We start from the raw sequence: 13,773 nt of genomic DNA on the forward strand, positions 1-13,773 counted from the left end.
CATTTTAAACTTCCTGCCAGAGGGCAGTAGGTTCTCAAGAATCTGTCTGTATTTTCCACTGTCCATTTTTCCTTCTATCCTGACAAGTGCTCCAGTCCGTGCTGAAGAGAAACTCCCTCACAACAGGATGCTGCCACCGCCGTGCTTTACTGTAGGCATGGTGTTCTTTGGGTGGAAAAGATGTATTGGGTTTTCGCTAGACATGTCATTTTGCGTTCAGGCCAAAAAGTTAATCTGACCGTAGCACCTTTTGCCACTTGGCCTCGGAATCTACAATGTGCTTTTTGGCAAAGCTCAAACGAGACTTGAAGTGGCTGTGGAGTTTTTTTTTCTTTCTTTGCCATCCTCCTATAGAGGCCAGATTTGTGGAGTGCTTGTGATATTGTGGTCACATGCACACATTGACCAGTCTTTGCCATAAAGGCCTGAAGCTCCTTCAAAGTCTCCATTGGCGTCTTGGTAGCCTCTCTGATCAGTCTCCTCCTTGCCCGGTCATCCAGTTTGGAGGGGCGGCCTGATTTATGCAGGGTCTGGGTGCCATACGCCTTCCACTTTTTAATATTGGTCTTAACTGTGCTCCCAGGGATAGACAAAGCCTTTGAAATATTATTATATCCATCCCGACTTGTGCCTTTCCACAACTTTATCTCATAGATTGTTTGAATGTGCCTTTCCGCCCACAGTGGATTCTTTGCTTTGGAGTCTAACTGCTTTTATTCTGAACTAATCAAAGTCACTACAACTGATCACAGATGGAAGCCAATTAGCTTCATTTGTGATACGGAAGGTGGTTGGTTATACCTCCACGTTTTCAATTGCAATTCTAAGGGGGGGGGTTAACTTATCCAAATACGGTGTTTTACTTGTAATACATTTTCAGAGTTTGAGATCCCCCCCCCCCCTTTATTTATGTGTAAATAAAGCCTGAAAAAGCCAGATTTGATGTGTTTTCATTTCAGACTGTAAGGCAACAAAAGGTGGATGTGTGTGTGTAACGTATATTCAGTGCCTTTGGGAGGTATTTAGACCCCTTGACTTTTTCCACATTTTTTGCCTTATTCTAAAATGAATTAATGTTTTTTTCTCAGCAATCTACACACAATACCCCATAACCCATAATGACAAAGCGAAAACAGGTTTTCATTCATTTTTGCAAATATATGAAAAAAAACAGAAATACCTCATTTGCATACTGTAAGTATTCAGCCCCTTTGCTATGAGACTCAAAATTGAGCTCAAGTACAGAGAAATCCTTGATGAAAACCTGCTCCAGAGTGCTGAGGACCTCAGACTGGGACAAAGGTTCACCTTACAACAGGACCCTAAGCTCACAGCCATGCCAAGACAACACAGTGGTAGCTTTGGGACAAGTCTCTGAATGTCCTTGAGTGGCCCAGCCAAAGCCTGGACTTGAACCCAATCGAACATCTCTAGAGAGACCTGAAAATAGCTGTGCAGTAATGCTCCCCATCCAACCTGACAGAGCTTGAGAGGATCAGCAGAGAAGAATGGGAGAAACTCCCCAAATACAGGTGTGCTAAGTAGAGGTTGACCGATTTTATGATTTTTCAACGCCAATACCGATACCAATTATTGGAGGACCAAAAAAAGCCGATAACGATTTAATCGGACGATTTTTATATATTTGTAATACTGACAATTATAACAATACTGAATGAACAATGAACACTTTTATTTGAACTTAATATAATACATCAATAAAAATCAATTTAGCCTCGTAAATAATGAAACATTATTTAACAAAGTGTTGGAGAAGAAAGTAAAAGTGCAATATGTGCCATGTAAGAAAGCTAACGTTTCAGTTCCTTGCTCAGAACATGAGAACATATGAAAGCTGGTGGTTCCTTTTTAACATGAGTCTTCAATATTCCCAGTTAAGAAGTTTTTTAGGTTGTAGTTGTTACAGGACTATTTCTCCCTATACCATTTGTATTTCATATACCTTTGACTATTGGATGTTCTAATAGGTACTTTAGTATTGCCTGTCTAATCTTGGGAGTTGATAGGCTTGAAGTCATAAACAGCGCAATGCTTGAAGCATTGCAAAGAGCTGCTCGCAAATGCAGTAAAGTGCTGTTTGAATAAATGCTTACGAGCCTGCTGCTGCCTACCACCGCTCAGTCAGACTGCTCTATCAAATCATAGACTTAATTATAATATAATAAAACACAGAAATACGAGCCTTATGTCATTAATATGGTCATATCCGGAAACTATAATTTCGAAAACAAAACGTTTATTCTTTCAGTGAAATACAGAACCGTTCCGTATTTTATCTAATGGGTGGCATTCATATGTCTAAATATTGCTGTTACATTGCACAACCTTCAATGTGGCAAATTGGTTCGCAACGAGCCATGCGGCCAAAACTGTTGCACATACCCTGACACAATTTCCCTAGTTTAATATTGCCTGCTAACATGAATTTCTTAACTAAATATGCAGGTTTAAAAATATATACAGTGGGGCAAAAAAGTATTTAGTCCAGAAGAAGTTAGAGGTCTGTGAGAGCCAGAAATCTTGCTTGTTTGTAGGTGACCAAATACTTATATTCCACCATAATTTGCAAATTAATTCATTTAAAATCCTACAATGTTATTTTCTGGATTTTTTTCCCTCATTTTGTCTGTCATAGTTGAAGTGTACCTATGATGATAAATTACAGGCCTCATCTTTTTAAGTGGGAGAACTTGCACAATTGGTGGCTGACTAAATACTTTTTTGCCTCACTGTACTTCTGTGTATTGATTTTAAGGAAGGCATTGATGTTTATGGTTAGGTACATTCATGCCTGTTAACATGGTTGGAGTCAGATGAGTTGCATTGCCAGCATCTTCCTCTATTACTTTTACATGCATGGCCCTAACAGTGTGATTTGTGCTTGATGTGTGTGACCTTATTGCACATGGAGCTTCTAAAGGTCCCCTCTGCTCCTGAGAGAATTACTGTGTGCTCATAGCGTCATCAGACCCCAAGCATGAAATATTTGATGCGATATTCCTTATATGAAGCACTAGATCGTGGGCCACCCTGTCTAGATTTACACAGGAGTTTCAAAACCATATCGCAATCAAGGATCAATTGTTTCTAGACAAGGAATGTAGAATGAAAAGTCAGAAATGCAAGCATAAACCATTCACACCTTTTAATCTTAGGGATAGGCGTCCAGCTAGCGGGACACAAGCCGACAACATCCGGTGAAATTGGAGGGTGCGCAATTCAAATAAATAATCGTAATATTAAACATTCATGAACATATAAGTATCTTATATCATTTAAAATCTTAAATTCTTGTTATTCTAACTGCTTTGTCAGATTTCAAAAAGGCTTTATGGCGAAAGCATACCATGCGATTGTCTGAGGACGGTGCCCCATATCAACATATTTTTCAACCAGCACAAACTTCACAAAATCACAAATAGTGATTAAAGAAATAATTTATTTTTGAAGATCTTCCTCTGTTTGCAATCCCAAAGGTCCCAGCTACAACATGAATGGTCGTTTTGTTAGATAAAATCCTTCTTTATATCCACAAAAGTCAGTTTATTTGGCGCATCGATTTCAGTAATCCACTCATTCAACATGCAGACAAAAAGAGTCCAAAAAGCTACCGCTAATCTTCGTCCAAACAAGTCAAACAACGTTTCTATGTAATCCTCAGGTACTCTAAAATGTAAATAAACTATAATATTAGTTAAACTATAATATTTCAATTATATGCATATCCTGGCTTCCGGGCCTGAGTAACAGGCAGTTTACTTTGGGCACATCATATTTTAGCAAATCAGGGGGTAGCCCCACCTGGGACTCGTACTCCGGTACAGAGACTGTCAAGCCAACACCTTAACCATTATACCAAGAGGTCCAAACCGCTTGTTGAGGTCACTAGGAGTTAGGTTAAAGTAGCAACCTTACCTCCTTTCTTCAGGAGAGTGTGTCCCCACGCTTCTCTATACCAAGTTCTTCACGTGTACACGCCACTCAGATGGCCTCACAGGCACCATCCCACTTCTGACACCAGTGTAACAAATTCAGGGGGTAGCCCCGACTGGGATTCAAACCCAGGTCCAATAACTGCCAAGCCAACGCCTTAACTGTTACACCAAGAGGTCCTAAACCCTTGATGAGGTTGCTAGGTGTTGGGTTAAGGTCACTATAATATAATGAAAATACACTTTAACAGCAATACTATTGAAAACTTTACATTACAATGACCAATACTAAGGCGTTAATGAACATGAATTGTCATGGTATCTCAAGATGAATGCCCTAATTGTATGAAATGGCTGTCTTATACTCAGTGAGTAGCCTACAAGCAAATGTTTATTGTGTCAGTAATCATCTGGATTTCCTTCTTTGACAGGATATGTCTGGATTGGTGGGGTGGTTTGGAACATGAAATTAGATATTGCTTTCTTCCTGTTGCCATTCAGAGTAGAGCACGTCAGGAACCGGTAATGACCTCATTAATATGGAGACAGTGATGCGTTCACTTAACACTATTTCCTCAGCAATCTGCAGACAGTCTCGTCTGGGAAGGGGAGATAGTGAGCCCTAATTTATGAATGCAATGATAGGTGGCTTTTACCTTTTTAAAGGTATGGTACCCAACTGAATATTACATACAAATATTTTAGTTGTTGGCAGGACACCAAAAGAGGTCACTTAGTAATAACTGACAAAGAAGTGAATTTCATGTCCAAAATATCGAAACTAGTGTTTTCCAAGTGTAAGGTCAGAGGGATGACTGGCTAGATGGTGTCTTGTTTACATAGTGGGTCACGCAAGAAAACTCCAAAAAGCTTTAGGCGGGTCACAGCATAAAAGCGTTTGAGGAACAACTTCTCTACATACTGGAAAGACAGTGGAGAATAGTGGTGGTTCAGATTCTTGAAGTTCCAGGGCAGACTTTGTTTGGTTGCCTGCTGAGATATGTGTTAATGAAAAGCTTACATTATGTATCACTGTAATATTTCAGCACTATTTGCTCTCTCGTGTCATTTAAATTGAGCGTTTTCATTACTGAGAGATCTCTGGTGGTTCTACCCAATATTTAATTAGACTCCGGCTGCATCACAAATGCACATTCATGAGTGCTCTGCTCTGCTCCCTCCCAAAATTACTATACTTCTTCCTCCAATGCTTCATTGAGGTTTGTGTTCTATAACTTGGATAGTTATTGGCAATCTATCATCCAATTTTCTTTTGCAGCTCTCAAAATGTAAATGGGGAAAGATGTAATAAAACGAAATGGGCGTAACTATGTTAGATCCGTGATAGCACATCAGTGGATCATATACAAAATCTGAATTTATTCTAGAATTAGGCTCCTGAATTGCATAAGAAAGTACTTCCTGAGCATTCCTTTGTTCACCTGTTTAGGGACGGGATATGTTAACTAGCTATTTAGCTAAATCTAGTACAATGCATCACATTTCTGGTGAAATGCTTGTTTTAATTGCGTAGGCCATGTGAAATAAATCCAGAGGGGTAAGTAAGGACACTGAACTGCATAGTGAAGCAGTGATGTTGTGGGTAAGCTGTTCCAACCATAGGGAAATCAACACAATAAAAGAATGATGGGGCACTTTGAGGTCAATTGCATGGAGTCCTAACAGCCAATGAATATGGCTTAGACCTGTGGTTGTGATGGGCAAACCCCTACCTCTTGAAAGCATTTTTAATGCCAGTCACATAAAAGGCTTGATGGAAGAGGGGGACACTAATCTGAATAGGTCACGTGCTGTTAAACTGTAAAAGCAGGGCCAACCTCTACTTCCAGTTACCATGGCTCTGGAATTCCCTGGGCATTTTCAATTTCCTCCAGAGGACCTGGCCCAACAGAGTGAATTACACTGGGATCACTTTGGGACAATCAGGTTAATTGAGGTTGTGCGGGTAATTGTGAAATATCCTCGTCCATTTTAGGAAAGCACTGCCTCGACACAGGAGCCAAATTCAGAGCAGGCTGCCACACTAATATGTCATTCCCCTCAGATGACAATGTAATCAGACATTGCAGACAAGCATGAAAACCGGACTCCCTGCTTTTAATGGATTCTGGGGAAATAAGCCCCTCTCAGGCAGAAGGCACTGACACTTATCTTACAGACAGGAGGGAGGGACCAAGCGAAATGTAGATGCCCTGATCTTTTCCTTCTCAGGGAGTGTGGGTGGATGTCAAGAAGAAGTAAGTGTTTTACCTTCTGCAATTAATTATATTTCAATAATGATTGAATGGTGTTCGAAGGAATTTACTTACTCAACTGTATGGTAGAACCACAGCAGTCAGCTTCATACAAATCAGGGCTCTTCATTTCATTAGGTTCCTGACAGTTCACTTTACTTTCAACTGATTATTGCTTTGGCAAAGGCACAGTACAGTTTGACTGAAATTGAGTACTTTTTAGAAAGGCTTGCAATTTTACAAAGTTAATCTGTCATCACTTTTGATAAGATTGGTTTTGCATTCAAAGAGACTTAATAAATGTTTTTTCAATCTGAAGTGCAGACATTGAAAATGACAGAGATTGTATTGTGATCAAAGTAATTGCTGCTCAGTAAATAATTATACTCTATATATTATCATGTAGCCCCAATGTTTCAATAGAGACATTTCATTTCAAAGACAGAATAACTTGAGTTTGAAAGAGAGCTTATTTTGTGATTGGGCAATGGATGTTGTTGGGTGAGCTTCATGACCTCTGTGACAACTGGCCTGCATAATTAATACATACAGTAAATTGAATGATGGTTTCACAGTATACTGTATGTCCCCTTGCTTGAGTGCGAAGGTCATTGTAAGATCTGTCATTGCCACTTGGCTCATCTCAAGATATACTTGAAGTGACAGTGAAATACAAAGGAGGAGGCTAAACACATTTTCTATCCTTCAACACTGCAGGTCAGAGCACTTCTGAAGGGTAAAGAAACAATTACTTATTTCCTCATGAAATAGCCTAATTTCAAGTTGCATGCCCAACATTGCATGAGGCAATCTCATGCTCAAGTGTCAAATGGTTTCTGTGTACATTTGGGGCACCTTTTTCCCTGGTTACTCCAGTGTTAAAGGTAGCATAGCTAGGATGATTTCCTGACGTCAACAGCAGCCCATTTCAGCAGTTTCAATTAATTTTCTGATGATAGGAGTGGCATTGCATCGAGGGAGCCTTTTGCTTGACTCATCCCTGACCAGTGACCTTCTATAGTCTGTCTACATCATCAATGCTTGTTGATTATGTGATTAGATTCATGAGCAGTGCCAGGCTGATGCTTCGCTCGGAGTAAACATGTACCAAGACAGAGGGATTTTCAATTGATTCACTCAGGGCTTGATTTAAGGAAGGCAGAGCATGACCCAACATAGTCATCTGATATTGTCTGACAGCGGGTAAGCCCCTGCAGGTTGGAGATATTAAATCCATTTGAGTGAAATGAGTCCCCAGAGATTATTTTCAATTTTGGAGCTTTGTTGATTCCACAATCGTTTACACCTAATTCATAACATAGTGATGTGTCACGCCCTGGTCTTAGTATTTTGTGTTTTCTTTATTAATTTGGTCAGGCCAGGGTGTGACATGGGTTTTGTATGTGGTGTGTTTTGTCTTGGGGTTTTTGTTAGGTATTGGGTTTGTATATTAGTAGGGGTATCTAGCATAGTCTATGGCTGTCTGGAATGGTTCTCAATCAGAGGCAGGTGTTGGGAACCATATTTAGGCAGCCATATTCTTTGAGTGTTTCGTGGGTGATTGTCCTTATGTCCTTGTTCCTGGCTCTGTGTACGTTGCACCAGTATTAGGCTGTTTCGGTTTTCGTGTTACGTTTTTGTATTTTGATTCGTGTTTTTTACTTTGTTTCATTAAACATGGATCGCAATAGCCACGCCGCATTTTGGTCTGACTCTCTTTCACCTAAGGAAAACCGTTACATGATGATACAGGGTAATGACAGACACAGTGATAGAGAAGGTAAAGCTATTGCTATTCTGGCTGCTATCAAGTTTAAAAAACATGTATTTAACTAGGCAAGTCAGTTATGAAGAAATTCTTATTTACAATGACAGCCTACCCCAGCCAAACCCGGACAATTGTGCACTGCCCTATGGGACTCCCAATCATGGTCAGATGTGATGCAGCCTGGATTTGAACCGGGGACCAGGGAGCCCAATTATGGCGCGGAGCAAGGTACCTCTGACAGGTGTAACTCTAGCCAGTTACTTACTCCACACTAGAACTTAATTAGATAGCTCAGATACTGTACGGGCACATAATATTAGTAAATCACATCAAGTTTATGTTCCTTCAATGATGCTGTCTTGTGGCTTGTTTTAGTTAAATCCATTCTGTTCTGCCAAGAGACAAACCCTTGACTTTGTATTGCATTCGACATCATCTGACATAATCTTGCCTCCTTAAAATATATTAAAATGTCCCTCCTTTCTCAAAATAGATAACAGCCCACTATTTCTTCCCTCAGAGGGGAAGATTAGCATAGATCCCATGGGCCTGTAGCAGCTTAGTCAACTGCTCGTTTTTACACTTTATTATCACAAGGGATTTTTTTTTAAACCTTGAAATGAAATAAAACAAAAAACTTAACTCGCAGTATCCATGCGGTTTCAAGACATGCTGTTCCAATGCTAACTATATTTCATACTTCCGACCCATGAGAAAGTCATGACAAAGTTTTTCAATTGGTTTCATGGGCCCAGTGTTCTAAGCAGAGCCCCCTACCAGCGCTTAATATTTCAGTGCTCATGCATTTTTCATCCATCAACTGCATCCTTCCAGGCGCTCCTCTTGGAGAATGAGGTTTATGGTGGAGACGTAAAGGTGAAGAAGTAATTTAGTGAATCGGGTGCATGAAAGACAACAATCAAATCTGTTGCCTAAAGGCACTATCTGTGCAATCCATCTGTTTGTGCAGTTGCTCAGATTTTGATTTTAGAGCTCAAGCTCTGATGGGGAGACTCCTGGTACTTCTGTCTGTCTCATCAGCTGTCATAAAAATGACTTGGACCTTGAACCCGCCTCTGCTGTTGGCTAAAGGTCTCAGCTCACTGTATGGTGGTGTTAGGCTATTCTGTATAGTGGTGTTAGGCTATTCTGTATAGTGGTGTTAGGCTATTCTGTATAGTGGTGGTAGGCTATTCTGTATAGTGATTAGAGGTCGAACGATTATGATTTTTCAACGCCGATACCGATTATTGGAGGACCAAAAAAAGCCCATACCGATTAATCGGACAATTTATTTTATTTATTTGTAATAATGACAATTACAACAATACTGAATGGATACTTTTAACTTAATATATATATATATATTAATACATCAATAAAAATCCATTTAGCCTCAAATAAATAATGAAACATGTTCAATTTGGTTTAAATAATGCAAAAAGAAAGTGTTGGAGAAGAAAGTAAAAGTGCAATATGTGCCATGTAAGAAAGCTAACATTTAAGTTCCTTGCTCAGAACATGAGAACATATGAAAGCTGGTGGTTCCTTTTTAACATGAGTCTTCAATATTCCATGATAAGAGGTTCTAGGTTGTAGTTAATATAGTATTTATAGGACTATTTCTCTCTATAACATTTGTATTCCATATACCTTTGACTATTGGATGTTCTTATAAGCACTTTAGTATTGCCAGTGTAACAGTATAGCTTCCGTCCCTCTCCTCGCTCCTACCTGGGCTCGAACGAGGAACACATCGACAACAGCCACCCTCGAAGCAGCATTACCCATGTAGAGCAAGGGGAACAACCACGCCAAGTCTCAGAGTGAGTGACGTTTGAAACGCTATTAGCGCTCACCCCGCTAACTAGCTAGCCATTTCACATCGGTTACACCAGCCTAATCTCGGGAGTTGATAGGCTTGAAGTCATAAACAGCTGCTGGCAAACGCACGAACGCAGTGCTGTTTGAATGAATGCTTACGAGCCTGCTGGTGCCTACCATCGCTCAGTGAGACTGCTCTATCAAATCAGACTCAATTATAACATTTATGTTATAGAAATACAGAAATACGAGCCTTTGGTCATTAATATGGTATAATCCGGAAACTATCAATTAGAAAACAAAATGTTTATTATCGCATATACCCTGACTTTGCGTGCAATGAACGCAAGAGAAGTGACACAATTTCATCTGGTTAATATTGCCTGCTAACCTGGATTTCTTTTAGCTAAATATGCAGGTTTAAAAATATATAATTCTGTGTATTGATTTTAAGAAAGGCATTGTTGTTTATGGTTAGGTACATGTTAGAGAAACGACGGTCCTTTTTCGCGAATGTGCACCGCATCGATTATATGCAACGCAAGACACGCTAGATAAACTAGTAATATCATCAACCATGTGTAGTTAACTAGTGATTATGATTGATTGTTTTTTATAAGATAAGTTTAATGCTAGCTAGCAACTTACCTTGGCTTCTTACTGCATTCGCGTAACAGGCAGTCTCCTCGTGGAGTGCAATGAGAGGCAGGTGGTTAGAGCGTTGGACTAGTTAAGTGTAAGGTTGCAAGATTGAATCCCTGAGCTGACAAGGTAAAAATCTGTCGTTCTGCCCCTGAACAAGGCAGTTAACCCACCGTTTTTAGGCAGTCATTGTAAATAAGAACATGTTCTTAACTGATTTGCCTAGTTAAATAAAGGTGTAAAAAATATGTATATATTCAATTTAAAATTGTCCAAATCGGTGTCCGAAAATATCGATTTCTGATTGTTATGAGAACTTGAAATTGCCCTAATTAATCGACCATTCCGATTAATCGGTCGACCTCTAATAGTGATGGTAGGCTATTCTGCATAGTGATGGTAGGCTATTCTGCATAGTGATGGTAGGCTATTCTGCATAGTGATGGTAGGCTATTCTGCATAGTGATGTTAGGCTATTCACTATAGTGGTGGTGTCACGCCCTGATCTCTTTCACCTGTCCTTGTGCTTGTCTCCACCCCCTCCAGGTGTCACTTATTTTCCCCGGTGTATTTATCCCTGTATTTCCTGTCTCTCTATGCCAGTTCGTCTTGTTTGTCAAGTCAACCAGTGTTTGTGTCTCAGCTCCTGCTTTTCCCAGTCTCTCTTTTGCTGCCCTCCTGGTTTTGACCCTTGCCTGTCCTGACTCTGAGCCCGCCTGCCTGACCACTCTGCCTGCCCCTGACCTCGAGCCTGCCTATCGTCTTGTATTGTTTGGAATCTGACCTGATTTATGAACTCTCGCCTGTACCCGACCTGCCTTTTCCTACCCCTTTTATTAAAATAAATATTGGAGCTCAACCATCTGCCTCCTGTGTCTGCATTTGGGTCTCACCTTGTGCCCTTATAGGTGGTAGTAGCAACACCTCTCCCCATGTGACCTACGTGTGTGTGTGTGTGTGTGTGTGTGTGTGTGTGTGTGTGTGTGTGTGTGTGTGTGTGTGTGTGTGTGTGTGTGTGTGTGTGTGTGTGTGTGTGTGTGTGTGTGTGTGTGTGTGTGTGTGTGTGTGTAACTGATAGATGCACAAACACACACACACACACACTACATGTTAATGTTTTTAAATGTATGTACACTACTGTTCAAAAGTTTGGGTCACATAGAAATGTCCTTGTTTTTGAAAGAAAAGCAAAAATTTTGGTCCATTAAAATGACATCAAATTGATCAGAAATACAGTGTAGACATCGTTAATGTTGTAAATGACTATTGTAGCTGGAAACAGCTGATTTTTAATGGAATATCTACATAGGCATACAGAGGCCCATTATCAGCAAACATCACTCATGTGTTCCAATGGCACATTGTTAGCTAATCCAAGTTTATCATTTTAAAAGGCTAATTGTTCATTAGAAATCCCTTTTGCAATTATGTCTACACTGTATTTCTGATCAATTTGATGTTATTTTAATGGACAATTTTTAAAAATTCTTTCAAAAACAAGGACATTTTTATGTGACCCCAAACTTTTGAACAGTAGTGTAAATTGTAAAGAATTTTGTCCATAATGTATTTTTCGTTATGTGTCGAACCCCAGTAAGACTAGCTGTCGCCATTGGTGTCGGCTAATGGGGATCCTAATTAATCAAATAAATTGTGACAGTCTTAATACTCTGTGAAGGTCTATACAGTATGCTTACTGGATGTGAAGGGGGGACTAATGTTAGATTACTAATTACTTGGATACCAATAAAGTCTATAAAAGGAGGCCTCGTGTGGCCTCAAAGTAATACATCAATGTCCCATCTTATTGATGAGGATAAAGACAAGAACCTTTACAAAAATCGCAGTCAATTATTGATGAAATTGTATTTATTACGGTATTGAGACATTATCTTTACCCACACACCAGACAGATACGCACACACACACACACCTGTTCCACACTTCAATGGAATTCCAACGGGTCGATGTGCTTGACTCAGGTGATCTATAAAGCTCACGGCACCTTCCCCTATTTGAAGGACGAGAGAATTGTGGAGAACACGCGTCCCACGCTCCAATTGGATTGTGTAATGATCGGATATGCAGTGTACATTTCCAGAGGATTTCATTGGCCGCCTGCGCTGTGCCTCAGATTAATTTGTAGCAGCGGCTTTCAGGTGGTGCCCAGTATATGCAGTACTGAACATTGCATCTACTAATTTACGTTTCTGTGTTAGCATTGCTGTCAGTCTCAGCAGCTGGAAGGCTTTATCCCTTTGCTGCAATGTTATAATCCTGCACTGAAGCTACCGTTTTGTCATTGAGTTTTGTAAGCATTTTCTATTGTGGTTGTATACGCACTGGACCGTATGGAGGGATGTCGCGATGATGGTCTGCTCTAGGAGAACCAAAACTTTGGTGTCGACATGCGTTATTTTGAGTGGCATGACCAATATTGTCTGTCTTCTCTACGTCGGCTGGATAACTAATTATGTGGCCAATGTGAACACCAAAGTCCCAGAGCCCGAACTGGAGAGGAAGTTTGAAGATGACAACAAGGGAGAAACTCTGAAGATTATAGAGCGACTGGACCGACTGGAAAATGTGGTCAACCAACATATCCAAGGTTAGCCTATTCATAGACACGAACTTCCTTTAGCGCATATGGACGATAGTATATTTTGGCAGGGGAGTTTTGTTAAAATCCCCGACGCTTGTTCTAGACTAAATGTTAACATGCATCGCTTGCGGTAAGGTTTTGGAAACACAAGGAACGTATATTTCATATCAGCGATAAATAATTTCCAAAAAACAAAGGTTAAATTATAACACACAGGGCCATAACCAGGGTTTGAGTTTTAGTGAGGTCCAAAGGGGTGGGGGTACTACTACTACTAATAATATATTTTTAGTTGAAGCTCATTTACTGCAATTCTATAAAATGTATATATTTTTAATGTTATTTGGACAAGGGCAAAAACAAGAAAAAATTACCCTAGCCATCATCACCTTGGCTGATGTAGGTTCATTCACCTCAGTCGTTCTACAAACACAGGACTAAATTGTCATACTTGAGTAAAAGTCACCCAGGAACAAAAGTGTTTGAGAAAAAAACGAATACTATTTGGTTTAAAATGTACTTAAGTATCAAAAGTAAAAATGTAATTTCTACTTCCATATATTAAGCAAACCAGACAGCATAATTGTTTTACTTATGTTTGGATAGCCAGGAACACACTCCGGCATCATTTACAAACGAAGCATTTGTGTTTAGTGAGTCTGCCAGGGATGTTCTCTTGATACATGGTGAATTGGACCATTTTTCTGTCCTGCGAAACATTCCAAATGA

The 13,773-nt window shown here is 39.9% G+C and overlaps 1 protein-coding gene across 1 annotated transcript in view; it reads left to right on the plus strand.

The window, feature by feature from the left end:
- Positions 1 to 12,479: 12,479 nt before the first annotated feature.
- LOC112219013 (polypeptide N-acetylgalactosaminyltransferase 18-like) overlaps positions 12,480 to 13,773 on the plus strand; it is a 70,586-nt gene continuing 69,292 nt past the window's right edge. The window contains exon 1 of the mRNA XM_042301690.1: positions 12,480 to 13,050. Within this exon, the coding sequence (XP_042157624.1) occupies positions 12,810 to 13,050 (241 nt within the window). The 5' untranslated portion in view covers positions 12,480 to 12,809. The remainder of the gene's footprint in view (positions 13,051 to 13,773) is intronic.

Source organism: Oncorhynchus tshawytscha, linkage group LG19 (genome assembly GCF_018296145.1).
Source record: "Oncorhynchus tshawytscha isolate Ot180627B linkage group LG19, Otsh_v2.0, whole genome shotgun sequence".
Taxonomy (NCBI): domain Eukaryota; kingdom Metazoa; phylum Chordata; class Actinopteri; order Salmoniformes; family Salmonidae; genus Oncorhynchus; species Oncorhynchus tshawytscha.